The 13398-nt window shown below is 38.5% G+C and overlaps 1 protein-coding gene across 4 annotated transcripts in view; it reads right to left on the reverse strand.

Moving 5' to 3' along the window:
• LOC117407784 (uncharacterized) overlaps positions 1 to 13398 on the reverse strand; it is a 29027-nt gene that overhangs the window by 836 nt on the left and 14793 nt on the right. For 2 of the 4 annotated variants that reach the window (XM_059015473.1, XM_059015474.1), the window contains exons 9-16: positions 13085 to 13164; positions 12583 to 12644; positions 10902 to 11116; positions 10308 to 10552; positions 10074 to 10190; positions 9406 to 9553; positions 9042 to 9143; positions 6701 to 8077 (exon numbers count right to left, since the gene is read on the reverse strand). In XM_059015473.1, coding sequence (XP_058871456.1) covers positions 7656 to 8077; positions 9042 to 9143; positions 9406 to 9553; positions 10074 to 10190; positions 10308 to 10552; positions 10902 to 11116; positions 12583 to 12644; positions 13085 to 13164 — 1391 coding nt within the window. In that variant the 3' untranslated portion in view covers positions 6701 to 7655. Of the gene's footprint in view, positions 1 to 4946; positions 5843 to 6700; positions 8078 to 9041; positions 9144 to 9405; positions 9554 to 10073; positions 10191 to 10307; positions 10553 to 10901; positions 11117 to 12582; positions 12645 to 13084; positions 13165 to 13398 lie in introns of those variants that run through there. The other 2 variants (XM_059015476.1, XM_059015475.1) reach the window with 2 other exon arrangements.

Consider the following 13398-nt stretch of genomic DNA (forward strand, 5'->3'; position numbering starts at 1 on the left):
GATATAAAACATATATAGTGAGTATGAATTTGATACCTGAACTATAGCCTGATACATTTGTGTAGCGATTGCTTCTAATTTCATGACACTGTGACAGTGTAAAGTTACCTCCTTGTGATTTCTGTAGGGCTTTTCATGTCTGTAAGATGGGTGAATGCTTATGTTCCCCAGACATACAGTTACCACAGGATTTGTCGTAGTTATCTCACTGCTACAGCTGCTTCCAGAAACTCTTACTAAGCAGAAGTATGTGTTGACCTACGAGGTCAGACAAGACCATGTGGATCTGTTCTTCAACGCTGTTCGGGGATTGGGTAATGTCAATGTTTACTGCCATTTTGTTACTCTAAGTTTTAGTTTTTGCTTGTGCAAAGCTGGTGGGCGTTTCTTATGATATGTACTATTCTACATATTCTGCATCATGTAATTGTGAAGCAAATTTCAGACGTATGCATTTGTGAAAGCATGCAGTCAATACAAAATGTTTGAAAATTGAGCTTTTACCTATTGTGAGTTGTAGCTTTTTGTTTTTGATTTTTACTGTCGGCTGGACAGTTCAAGGCTGCCTTCCGTCACCTTGTGACGCGCTGCGGTGTTCAAGGAGGAACAACAGGAAATGTAACCGCACAGGACAAGACAGACTTTGTTCGAGTGCCGTCTGGAAGGAGAATTTTAGAACCTGATGTGGGAAATTCACCATTTGAGGACTGCGGCAGTGTGGTACATGACCACACATATCTGCCAATGAAGTTCAATACACTGGTTGCAAATGCTAGTGTATATTGCAGGGTGGGTGAGTGAAAACTGCCGTGTGAGCCTCATAACCATAACCACACAACCTCCAGGATTCATGGATCCTTCTACAATACAAAGGTCTCCAAGTGCATGAGGAAGAAAAGCAAGCCCATGCCATCACACTACCTCAACCATGTTTAACACTGGGCAGGATGAACTTTTCTTTAAATTCTTCTCCTGTCTTCCTCCAAACATATTGTTGCTTTCTTGGTGAAAAAATATATATTTTGGATTGCCTGATCACTTCATATTTTGCAATTTTCTAATAAAATCCATTTTGAAATGCTGTAGATATTTTCAATTTTTCATTTACTGTACTTAATATTTTTGTCTAAAAAAATCATTGTGCCTTGATAATGTGACTGAATTTGTTGTTACACTGTGTAATGTTGTGTATGTGTGTGTGTGTGTATATATATATATAAAATATACTATATATATATATATATATATATATATATATATATATATATATATATAGTATATTGTATTTTAATGTTTGAAAAACACTAAGCTGCCTTGGATAAAGGCGTCTGCCAAATAACTAAATAATAATAATAATAATAATATGTTACATTTCCTATGTATCTTACTATTATATTTCTATTACAATCAACTATAATTTAAAATTATACATTATTACATTTCTTTCTCTATTCCCTTACATAAAATCTCTCTTTTAGATGAGGATGAGGAGGATGAGGATGATGTTGATGAGGATTTTAAAGATGACCAATGGGTTGACTAGTGTATTTCCTCCCTACAGGGTTAAGTCACTACATTGTTCCTGTCTTTCCAAATCGTATTAAAATTATAATGTAAATCTTCTATCAATGTGCTGTCTATTTGTGTTGCCATTTGCTTTTTTTTATTAATCTGTGCGATACCTCATTTAATCTGTAAAGGTTTGTCATATATCTTATGTAAAGTTACTCCCTATTAACTTGTGCAATTTTACATCAGGACAAATACCCTCCACTTGAAGATTGTAATGGTATGTTTTTTCATCAGAAAAAAAGTAAGGGGGAATAAAATCCTTAACATTGTAATTGTTAGTTTATGCAAGATAACACTATTTTCATATCATGCTTTTCTGAACCTTAAATGTTCTTATTAAAATCCTAGTATAGCACTTTTTTTTTTTTTTTTTTTTTTTTTTTTAAGATACAGCTCTTAGAATATTTAGCCCCACCATTTCCAATGGAAAGTTACACAAATGTTGAAGCTGTTATATCCCAGGTGGGACACTGCTGCTGTATCCGTGAGCAAGGTACTTTACCCAGATTGTTACTGTAAAAATCCAACTGTATAAATAGGTACCAGAATTTGTATGTAAAAATAATTAATTGTACCCCTGTAAGTCGCTTTGCATAAAAGTGTCAGCCAAATACATACATTAGTATTATTTTTATTATAAGGTAATTTAACTTCTTACATTTTGGAAAAACGCTATATTGGTAGTTATCATAGACATAGAACATTTTTATATCTATGGTAGATATACTTAATTACAAATTATTATTGGTATAGTAATGAATGACCCCTACTGGCCAAATAGGCACATTGTATGTGTGCAGAAAAGACATGTAGACGGTTTTATATTAATATTCATGAGCTACCGGAAGTGAGTGGTTAGTATAAACATTACATCACAATACAAATACCCTATTACAATTATGATTCAACTTACGTTTGGGCTACATGGTGCACCCGCTGCCTTCTAGAGACTGATGGACCAGGTTTTACATGCACATCGTGAATATGCGGCAGCGTATATTGATGATGTAGTGATTTACAGATCCACCTGGTGAGACAGCTAACTTGCGAAAATATGCGTTTGCCAAGAAAGAGACAATACTTGGGATTTATAATGGGGAATGGCAGGGTGAAACCCATTGACACCAAGGTCCAGGCCTTGGTGGACACGGCAATCCCCAAAACCAAGGCTCAGGTGAAGTTTCTACTAGGGTTAGCCGGTTATTACCGCTGCTTTATCCCTGAGTATGCCACAGTGGTTAATCCCTTAGTTGACCTCACCAGGAAGAATGCACCAAATTCAATTAAGTGGTCAGAAGAATGTCAGGGGGCGTTTGATATTGTTAAGCAGAGACTTTGCCAGGCCCCCGCTCTCATCACTCCAGACTTCACCAAGAGAATCATCCTCCACACCGATGCGTCGGATGTCGGTTTGGGTACAGTCCCAAATGGTATATAAGAAGAATATATATAAGAATATAAGAATATATATAAGAAGATGCTCCCTCGGGTGCGTAACTACTCCGTAGTCGAAAAGGAGTGTTTAGCCATTAAATGGGCTACTCACTCTTTGAGATGCTACCTGCTGGGACACTCATTTGATCTCGTCACTGACCACGCCCCACTCAAGTGGTTAAGCACAATGAAGGACAGCAATGCCCAGATAACTCGGTGGTATCTGGCATTGCAGCCCTTTATGTACCACATGGTACACCGTGCGGGGAAAGACCACCAAAATGCAGATTATTTCTCCCGGGAGGAGGGAGTAATGGGAAAGGTAGACTCTCTGAGCGGTGGGATATGCGACTGAGATCAAATGATTCTTGGTGTTAGATCTCCCTCTCGACCTGTGAGGGCACTGTGTAAAAGGAACAGAGTACCCTTAACTAAACTAAATGGCTACGGTATCCAAACTCAATGACCCAGATGGTAAACGGCGTGGCATCCGAGGATTGGAGGAGCGGATGCACTCGTTAACCTTGTGTTCTGTGTTACGTGTGGGTGAGGAAAGAACAGGACTTTTTGTTATTGGTTTCGGGTCAAACCCGACGATTTCAAACAAAGTGATACACGCCGCTGTATCACTTCCAACATTTATTATTTACAGGTGTTTGCCCTAAGGCTCTGGACATTGTAAAAACAATAAACACCCTTGCACCTGGAAATCATTGTCTGTGTATTTTGTATCCATTCTGCACTGCACACACCTGTAATCATTCACCACTTTGACACAGCATCCCATTATTATAAGTCAATAAGTAAGAAAACAGCCCTGCACCAGCCTGAGACCTCATCACCCGATACTGTCAGTAACATATCCCTTCGGTCACCATTTATTCATTTCATTTTTTTGATCTTGAAAACAGTTTGTGTATTGCTGACTTATATGATAGATACAATAATGTATATGTATATGATACAATAAATATGATATTCCAAGTAAACAAATAGTGTGCTCTCTCCAGGATTACCGGTGCTGACCCACGTGGACAATATTCTTTAAAAATCGATGAATTCCAAAAAATGCATTGTCTCCTTTCTACTCAGTGACTTCCTGTGTTATCTGTAATGTCAATGGGGTCCTGGATCTTGGAAGAGGGATCTGGGTGGATCACCTGAAGAGACGGCTTGTGCAATACAGCAAGCATAAGATTTAGCATCGTGTGCATAGAACACCTTATATCTCATAAAATAAACCCACGGATCTCACCGACCTGCTCCGAATGTAAAAAGGACATTAGAACTCCTCTCCATTGCTTCTGGACATGCCCAGTGATAACTTCCTTTTGGAACGGGATCCGGCTGGAATTGGAGATCATGTTTGATTGCAGGTTGGACAAGGATCCCAGGCTCTTTATTCTGGGCCTGTGTCCCAGTTGGATTACGCTAAGTCCCGCCCAACTGAAACTGAAAGCTGTTTGTTGCCAGAAAATGCATTTGGATAAACTGGATTTGATACAACCCACCAAGTGTCAATCAGTGGTACGGGGAGATTGTTAAAGCCCTCCCCCTTGAAAGACTGAGTACTGTATTGAGGGAGGATGAGGAGTCTTTCTGAACATATGGTGCCCAGTTTTAGATCAACTCCCAAATAACCTGGGAGGTATTGTGGGGAGTGGACAAGGTTCTGTGGGGTGGAATATATAACTGGTGTCTCATTGGATAAACAAAACAAAGTCCAGATACATGGGTGTATGACACTTTCCACGAGTGTCGGAGCTAGGATTTACTGGGCCCTGGTGCAAGACTGTGAAGTAGACACCCGGATTTTTAAATGAATGTTATCAAGTTCAAAAGTTAGTATGAAAACGTTTCTATAAAAAAAACACATCTAAGTCTCAAAACTCACAGTACAAAAGTATTAGTTATAACTCATAAGCAAAAACAACTTAGAATTTGATGGCGGGTGCTTTTATGAGTAGAAGAAATAAGATTCTTACAGAAAAAAAGAAAACACTCTTAAATACAGTTGTGTAAATTGTGATTAGAGGGTTGTCAATGTTTTGATTTGGTCCAGGCCTTGGAGAATATATTAGGATAATTCACCCTGCCTTGTAAATGAAACCAATCAATCAATCACAATTTATTAGGCATACATGCTTTTGTTTTTGATACGTTTTATTTGGCTATTTGAACTCGCTGCTGGAGTTGTATTGTGTTTAGAGGAAAGCCTGGGTTCCCCTCCATGGTAAAACCATCTTTTTCAAACATTTACCATTGTCGTAGCATTTCTAAAAGCCTTCTCAGTGAGACTTGGAGGATACATTATTATAGTGTAGTTCACCCTGCCTTGTAAATGAAACCCTAGCTAGTCCTGCAAGACTGGAGGTTGAATACAAGCTGGTTGAGCTGTCCTGATACAGCAGAGTGCAATGCTTTTCTATGGAGACAATAGTGTGCAGTGACACTGGATTTAGAATAGGCCAGATATCAGAGGGTTATTTTTTAGTTCTGTTTTGATGGATTAGGGTTTTATATTGAAGAATCTATTATAAGCAGTTATTCACTTCTTAGTCGACTGATTGAATGTGAAGCCCGAGTGCGACGTATAAGGCAGGGTCCCTCTCTGCAAGTTTGTAGATGAGTTTCTTACTTGCAGAACTCCCCTTTTTCCTCACCATGTCGATCAGGCAGCTGGCCTTGTCCTTGGTGCAGGTCTGCCCCTCCTTCACACTCTCCACCTCGCCATCGTTCAACACATTCATGTGCAGCATGTCATCCAGCAGGTCCCGGATTACTGAGGCGTTCAGCCCCTCGATGAGCCTCGTCCGCACCGCCTTCAACCTCTCACCTGAGACACAACAAGCCATCATTAATCCAGCAGTCGAAATACAGCAACGCAGAGCCTTCAACCTCTCACCTGAGACACAACAAGCAATCATTAATCCAGCAGTCAAAATACAGCACCGCAGAGCCTTCAACCTCTCATCTGAGACACAACAAGCCATCACTAATCCAGCACTCAAAATACAGCAAGAACTCTCCAGCCCTGGTAGTTATTTCCACACGAACGCCGTTCAGCACACTGATTTTTTTTAAAGATTTGTTAATAAAAAAGCTCATTTTTTTTATGTAGGTAAATATATTGTGTTGATAATGTGTATGTTTTTATGTGTCTGCATTCAAAAAGCAAAACAAATAGAGATTGCATTAAGACTGGATGTTTGAGTCCTGAACTTAGCTGGGAGTACATTCAAACCTCAATGCAATGGGAGTTTTTAATGGGGTCACTTTATAGTATTCACTATTGTATTTTGTTTCCATTTGTAAATACAGGGTTACAAAATAGCAGGGTTTTCTTTGGCTATTAATATAGGTCTCCTGTCTTGGCTATCGCCTACACCACATAGTTAACAGGGTGTGTTAACCTGTGTTGAAAGAAAAGTGATTGCCACTTACCAGGGAAACCTGAGAAAATAAAACATACAATATACATTATATATATGTATATATATATATATATATATATATATATATATATATATATATATATATACACAGTATATATATATATATATATATATATATATATATATATATATATATATATATATTAGAAAGAGAGAGAGAGCGAGAGAGAGAGAGAGAGAGAGAGAGACACACACACACACATACACACACACACACAAGGCCGTTGCCAGCTATGAGGCACCCAAGGCAAGGGCCTCGGTTAAAATCATACTAATTATTTATTTAGACACTTTTACACATTGTTTTGCCACAAAATAAAATGCATTTCATTCCTCATTGTGTGTATACATGCATTCCCAAGTCCCGCTGATATCTACAGCCCGTGTGCTCTTCGAAATCTTGTACTGTCACTGCAGACTACAGAGACACCGTACGACTCAGTTCATACCCCCAGAGCTGTTAGTTAAACGTGTTCGAATGGCTTCCAAACAATCAAGGATTAGCGACTTTGTTTTTTTCAAGGTAAGGCAAAGTAATAAATGTTGATTAAATAGAAGTACATATCAGCCTAATAATAAAGAATAATGCATTCCCTTGGTAGACCGCAATTTAGCGAATTCTGCTTATTATTATTCCAATGCTAGACCGCTTAGTGGAAGCGGCTTGTAAAATGCAGTTCAGTGGACCCGGATTATACACATTGTAACAATATTAAAGCTTCTGAATATTATTAGGTCATTGTAGGCAGGGGTTCGGTGGCTTGTCCCTGATAGACACCAACGTACTATAAATAAATATGCCTTATATATTATATATATATATATACTGTATATATATATATAGGGATTCTGCGGCGTCGCCACAGCCAAGTCCCAAGCACTGGGCTCTGTGAATAGGCCATGTGTATACATGGCTGTTTCGAGTTGAGTCAACAGTCTGCAGCTCGACAGCATGTGATAAATTGTGTCTATTTACTTACAGTATGTCGAGTCTTTGTAGCCCCCACTTCTCTCCTTTCCTGAGTGGCAGGTATAGGCAGTTGCTTTGATTGATGTTTTGTCTTTATTTCAATGCAATATTGGTATTTAAAATATATTTAGTTTGTTTTTTGGTTTTTTTTGTTTTTTTCTGATGAATGTACCTGCCTTTAAATATGTTTTTTGCCGACTATTTTTATTAAAAAGTGAAACAAGTTAGGGGGCTCCCGAGTGGCGCATCCAGTAAAAGGTCTCGCTAGAGTGCAGGATGCGCTCTATAGCCTGGACGTCGCCGGTTCGAGTCCAGGCTATTCCACAGCCGACCGAGGATGGGAGCTCCCAGGGGGCGGCGCTCAATTGGCCGAGCGTCGTCCGGGGGGAGGGATGGTTAGGTCGGCCAGGGTGTCCTCGGCTCACTGCGCACCAGCGACCCCTGTAGTCTGGCTGGGCGCCTGCGGGCTTGCCTGTAAGCTGCCCAGAGCTGCGTTGTCCTCCGACGCTGTAGCTCTGAGGCGGCTGCACGGTGAGTCTGCAGAGTGTAAAGAAGCGGGCGGCTGACGGCACATGCTTCGGAGGACAGCGTGTGTTCATCTTCGCCCCTCCCAAGTCAGCGCAGAGGTGATAGCGGTGAGCTGAACCTAAAAAAATAATTGGGCATTTCAAATTGGGGAGAAAATAATAAAAACAAGTCGATTAACTAAGACTTCTTTCTACTTCAACATGCAGAATGAAGGCGGCGGAATGAAATGATCTGTTCTGTATTTTAATTGGTGCTCTTCTAATAGTGCCTCTTCATTTTTCATGGCTGGATATTACTGGTATTAACAAAACTAGCAAACAAACTAAAAGGTCTGTCCTGATTAGGTAAAGTTTGAAGCTTTTGTACTGAACATTTGTGGCTTTTTACCATCAGTCATGAATAGACGAATACCAAAATGTGTTTGCTACTGCTAAGTGCAGCAGAATACGGGAACCCCAGTTTCATGCAACAGTTATGATGGTGACCAAAAGTGAGTGAGTACTGTTGTGTAAAAAAAATTGCTTAAAATGAGCAGCTGCATTTAAGAAAAATAAACTTCAGGTTTGTGTGTTGCACACATGCATTAACAACATGCCTTGTAAACTTAAAATAAAGAAAATAATTAATGAAGGGCTGTGATGCAGTAAAAAGCTCAACAATTAAACAAAAAAGAAAGTGAAAAGGTCACCGTACCCAGCTGAAAAGTCATCTTTGTGAACTCCAATAACCCAACGTTTTGTTTACCCTCAGGAGTTTAAGAATGATTTAATTGTGCTGTAGATTCCCCAGTTAGATGACGAGCTGATAATATTTCTTAAGCCAAAGAAGCAAGCACGGTAATTTCGGAATACTGTTACCAATGAAAACAGTAATGTAGCGTGAGTCTTGTACTAAAGCAGGGTCAGCTTTATTCCTTAAACTGACCATTTTAAGAAACGTGAAAGCAGAACGCAGAAATGCTGACTGTAATTAGGAAGTGTACTGCTCTGAAAAATGTAATGATATCATTACAATCATCAGCTGCATAGATGAACCATTTAGCAGAATGAGGCATCAAACAAGCGAGTACAGAAACAACAAACCTGCTTGTAATGGGGTAGGTCTCGGTTTTACAACAGCCGTTTCAGATTGCACATAGTCACTGGTACACCTGGCCGTCCCTGCTGGAAACACTGGTACTTGAGCTGAAAAGATTGCCAACCACTGGTTTAGAGTATATGTGTATAGATATTACATTTAAAAAAATCACTTACATTTAATAATAACATTATTGAAGTTTTCCACATTTGTATTTCCAGTTGAAAAACAAAGAAATTCCAGTTGAACAGATTCACTTAATTAAAATAGTTATTAATGAATTCAAATTCAGGCATGGCATTATCAAAAGCTGGCAATTTAATTATTGCTAGTTTTTTAGGTCACTTAATTACAAATGAACCCTCTTACCATCAAGCCATACTCTGCGAGACCAGACCGAAGCATCCCTTCTGGTGCTTTTGAAAACCTCAAGAGTCAGACCTTTAACGTCATTGTTCAAAAAGATTTCAAATGTTGGGGGGAAGTTGGGACCGTAGTCTCTTACAAAATCATACGTCTGTAAAAGTGTAGGGAAACAAATCTTTTATAAGGTTTAGTTTTGGTCTACTTGTGTTCAAGTTCCTACACATAGTATTTATTACCCAACCTAATCAGAAAAGCAAACATGTATATCCTGTGACAAATGCTTTTGCTGTTATTTTGTTATTGGTGGACACATGAGCTACCATGTAGTGATTTGTTCAATTCCATGTTACCATTCAATTTAGTAAAGTACTGTATACTGGGGAAAGCTTTCTTTGCATATCCCACACAGAACCCACTCAGGGCTGAACCATGAGAACCAATCGATATATCATTGGAATGGTAATACTGTGTCTGCCATGTCAGGTCATGGTGAAAATAAAACCTGCAGAACTTCAATTGTGGGAATGACAAAATGGTTATGGATTCCACTAGACATGTGAAAAATATCAGCTAAAATGCTTATATTTTACATCGTGACATATTACATTACAAACAGCTTTGTGTTTCAGAAGGCCAGTCTATATAAAGTAAATGTTAAAAGCTTAGCTTACGTCTGGTTGTACATGAGCATTTTCCTGGTCACATGAAACGCTGTACTTTTCCTCTTCCAACACAACACAGTGTGAACTTGTCTCAATGAAAATACTGCCTTTTTGTTTCTCTTGCACCTTTGAAGGGGTGAAAAAAAGTGTTCATTAAACCTGGAATAGCAAGAGCTGGTCAAAAATTGAATGACTACATTTAATAGTATTGAAAATATTGAGCTTCTCCAGTCTTTTACTTACATCATCTAAAACAACATTTGAGGAGAGCAAGAAAACATTCAGCTTCTTTATCTCAGTCAGCTGCCTGAGAAACAGAAGCACCTGAGCTTTACTTTGAGTTTTATAGTTCAGGAGTCTTCTCACGAGACCAAAGAGAGACATTTCTGTCACTTTTATCTTGATGTGAGTTTCTGTCACTTCGCTTGGTTTAATCATCTCAACATTTTCATTCTTGTAGTGTGCCACCATCAAGTGATTTTGATCTTCTGAAAAAAGAAAAAAAAAGATGAAAGGAGTTTAAATTTAAACCGAAAAAGACAAAACAGAAAATGCCACTAAAGAGAAATCTTTAGACTGCTGGTTCTAAAACATAATGCAGGATTTCTTGAAATAATATACCAGTGAATGTGGGGTTTCTTTCTCATCTGCAGTGACATGTGCTACAGTTTTACCTGATAGTCACCAACAGGACTGCACTTTTGTGGCTGCTTTAGACACATGTCTGCTTGTTCTCATGCTTGTTATTCATTCCCTCTCATGTATTTGAGTTCAGGGACTGTAAATAACAAATTGTTAAGATAGCTTGAGTTTCAGCAATTTCAAGTTGCCACTGACCAGAGGAGCACTCCGAATGTGGGAAGGAAAGGTGCCCCAATGCTCCGTGTGGACTGTTTATATTATACAGCGGGCCGGCAGGAAGCAGGGAGCTCTGGTCTAGGGGACACTTCTCCCAGTGCTCAGTCCCATACACAACTTCAGCTGGAGACGCCACGTCAAAAATCAGAGCTGTGATCTCACACTGGTATTCTCCTTCTTTCTTGAACGAAAACCTAGACGTCAGAACAAAACATTAAAAAAGTGACTGCTAGCGTCCAGGTGTGCTGTATCTGTCGGTGAAAGTTTTCCATATGTAGACAAAATTCTGTCAAAATGGCCTCACCCAGGTCCATTCCTATGACTCGTATAGAAATAGCAAATAAATCAGAAGGGGGGAGGGGGGGGGTATATTTTTTATCATGGAAAACTGTAAAATGGTTACGCATGTACCTTTTTGTGACCTTTTAGAGTTTTTTTTTTCTCCTGTTGAACTGTAACTTAATTGAGACCTATGGCACGGGGGGGGGGGGGGCAGCCTATAATATTTTGCCCCAGTATTGTTTTGCTCTGTGTATACACATTAGTGTTTTGTTACGGTTTTGCCTTTAAACGGTTTAAAATGTAATTTAATAATAAAAAAAAAAATGTCATTCAGAAGATGCCCATAGTCTGACATTTATAAAATAAGAACACAATAAAGCGTACCCTACATGAACACTGACATGGCAAGTATTTTGAACTGCCTTACTTAGGGAATGCTTACCTTCAAAAGAACAGTACTTGCTTTTCTTTGTTTGATTAACACTTTCCTTTAATAAACTACATGTGGGAATTCTAGGTGCAGCACTGTGCAGAGATTGCTTCTGGTTGTGCTATTTGGTGTTATTTGCATGTATTTGTAATTAATGCTCAGTAACATTTTATACTGAAACACCTGCCCAATGTTGTCGGTTTACAATTACTAAAACCAGAACTTCACAACACCAAGGTTTGCTTGGTTTCTTAGAGCTTTGTAATTGAAAATAAATAAATAAATAAATAAATAAAAATTATAAAATAAATAAATGTGCGCCTCTACCCTCGGCAGGTAGTCCTTCACGTTGCTCCACACTTTTTAACTAAGTTAGGCGCCTATGCTTGAGGGACAAAATTATTGGACTATTGTTTCTGACATTTATTAAAACACTGAATTGTTGTACAGCTTTTAGAATGAAGCACTCACCTATAGATACCAAAACTGACTCTTACTGAATAATAAAGTCTGCTGGTCCAGCTTATCTGTACGCAAAGGGAGTATAATTTAGATTTTTGTTGTTATACAGTTAAATAAACTGTTCATGCAAAGCTTTATTTTTACAGTTGGTTATTAGTTATCCACATTGGAAATTGCATAACAAACTCCTTGAATTATATCCTTGAAATGTGTATCAGAAAAACTGTACGAACTCTGTATTTAAGGCATCTGACTGAGTTAAGCAGAGATTGTGTATGATTTTTTTTATAAAATGTATATTATGTGAATTGGTTTTGCCCCATGAGTTTCAGTCAAAATGACCACTGGCCACTTCCACCCATGTGTATGACACAAGCATGATCAAACATGAGGAAATATGCACATCTTAAACATTTGGGTATACAGCTTCTCACACTAGCTTTTCAGTCCATAAGGAATACAACACATTTTTAATGCATACTTTACCTGTAGTATTTACGGTATCCCTCATGGTGTATTGTAGGTCGAAATGTGATGAATTCTGTGATCTAAAACAGATAAACAACCTTGGTTCACATATACTTCACACAATTGTGTAAAGCTTGCCTCCTCTGTGAATAAGAGCACTGATTGAACGGAGTTTGCCCTATTGATGCAAATGACATTTTGTGCAAAATATATGCAAAAATAGGATATAACAAAAAATAAATGCTTATAGTCATACATGCTAGCCTGCAGACAGCCAACATTTTTAATATCGAGTGCAATGCTTGTCAATGGGGGAAAATATTGTGCAGTGCGCATAATTTAAATAGGACTGTCTCTTAAATGTAATATGCACCATTTAGCTGTTAGCAATGCAGCAAGGCAGCATGCTTTCTGTTTTACTGGACAATGCCATTTTTATGTAATTTGCTTACACTGTATATCAGACCTTGAGAGAAATAGAGCAGGAGAATGTGGGATGTTAAGAGGGAGATTACTCTACCTTAAAGGACAAGCGGTTGCTAAAATGTTCGTTTAGGAGAGATGGCAGCCTGCCTCTTTCTTCCAATCTGGAATCTGCGTCTGCATAAAAAAGCAAAAAACACAGTATTGACAAGAGAAAAACTCAAGGAAATACAAGTGGAGGAAAAACTGGAAACACACTTTTACAGAAAACTGCTGCTTATAATCTTGAGTAATGGCTGAATGTACAGTCCTAAACAAAGTGTGCAAGATAATAATCTGTGAGAGACTGAGGGACCAGATCTACAGCTGATCATTTGTCTTTCTTCACCATATTTAATTAGATTTAAAAAT

The sequence above is a fragment of the Acipenser ruthenus genome, chromosome 50, assembly GCF_902713425.1.
Source record: "Acipenser ruthenus chromosome 50, fAciRut3.2 maternal haplotype, whole genome shotgun sequence".
Classification (NCBI taxonomy): Eukaryota; Metazoa; Chordata; class Actinopteri; order Acipenseriformes; family Acipenseridae; genus Acipenser; species Acipenser ruthenus.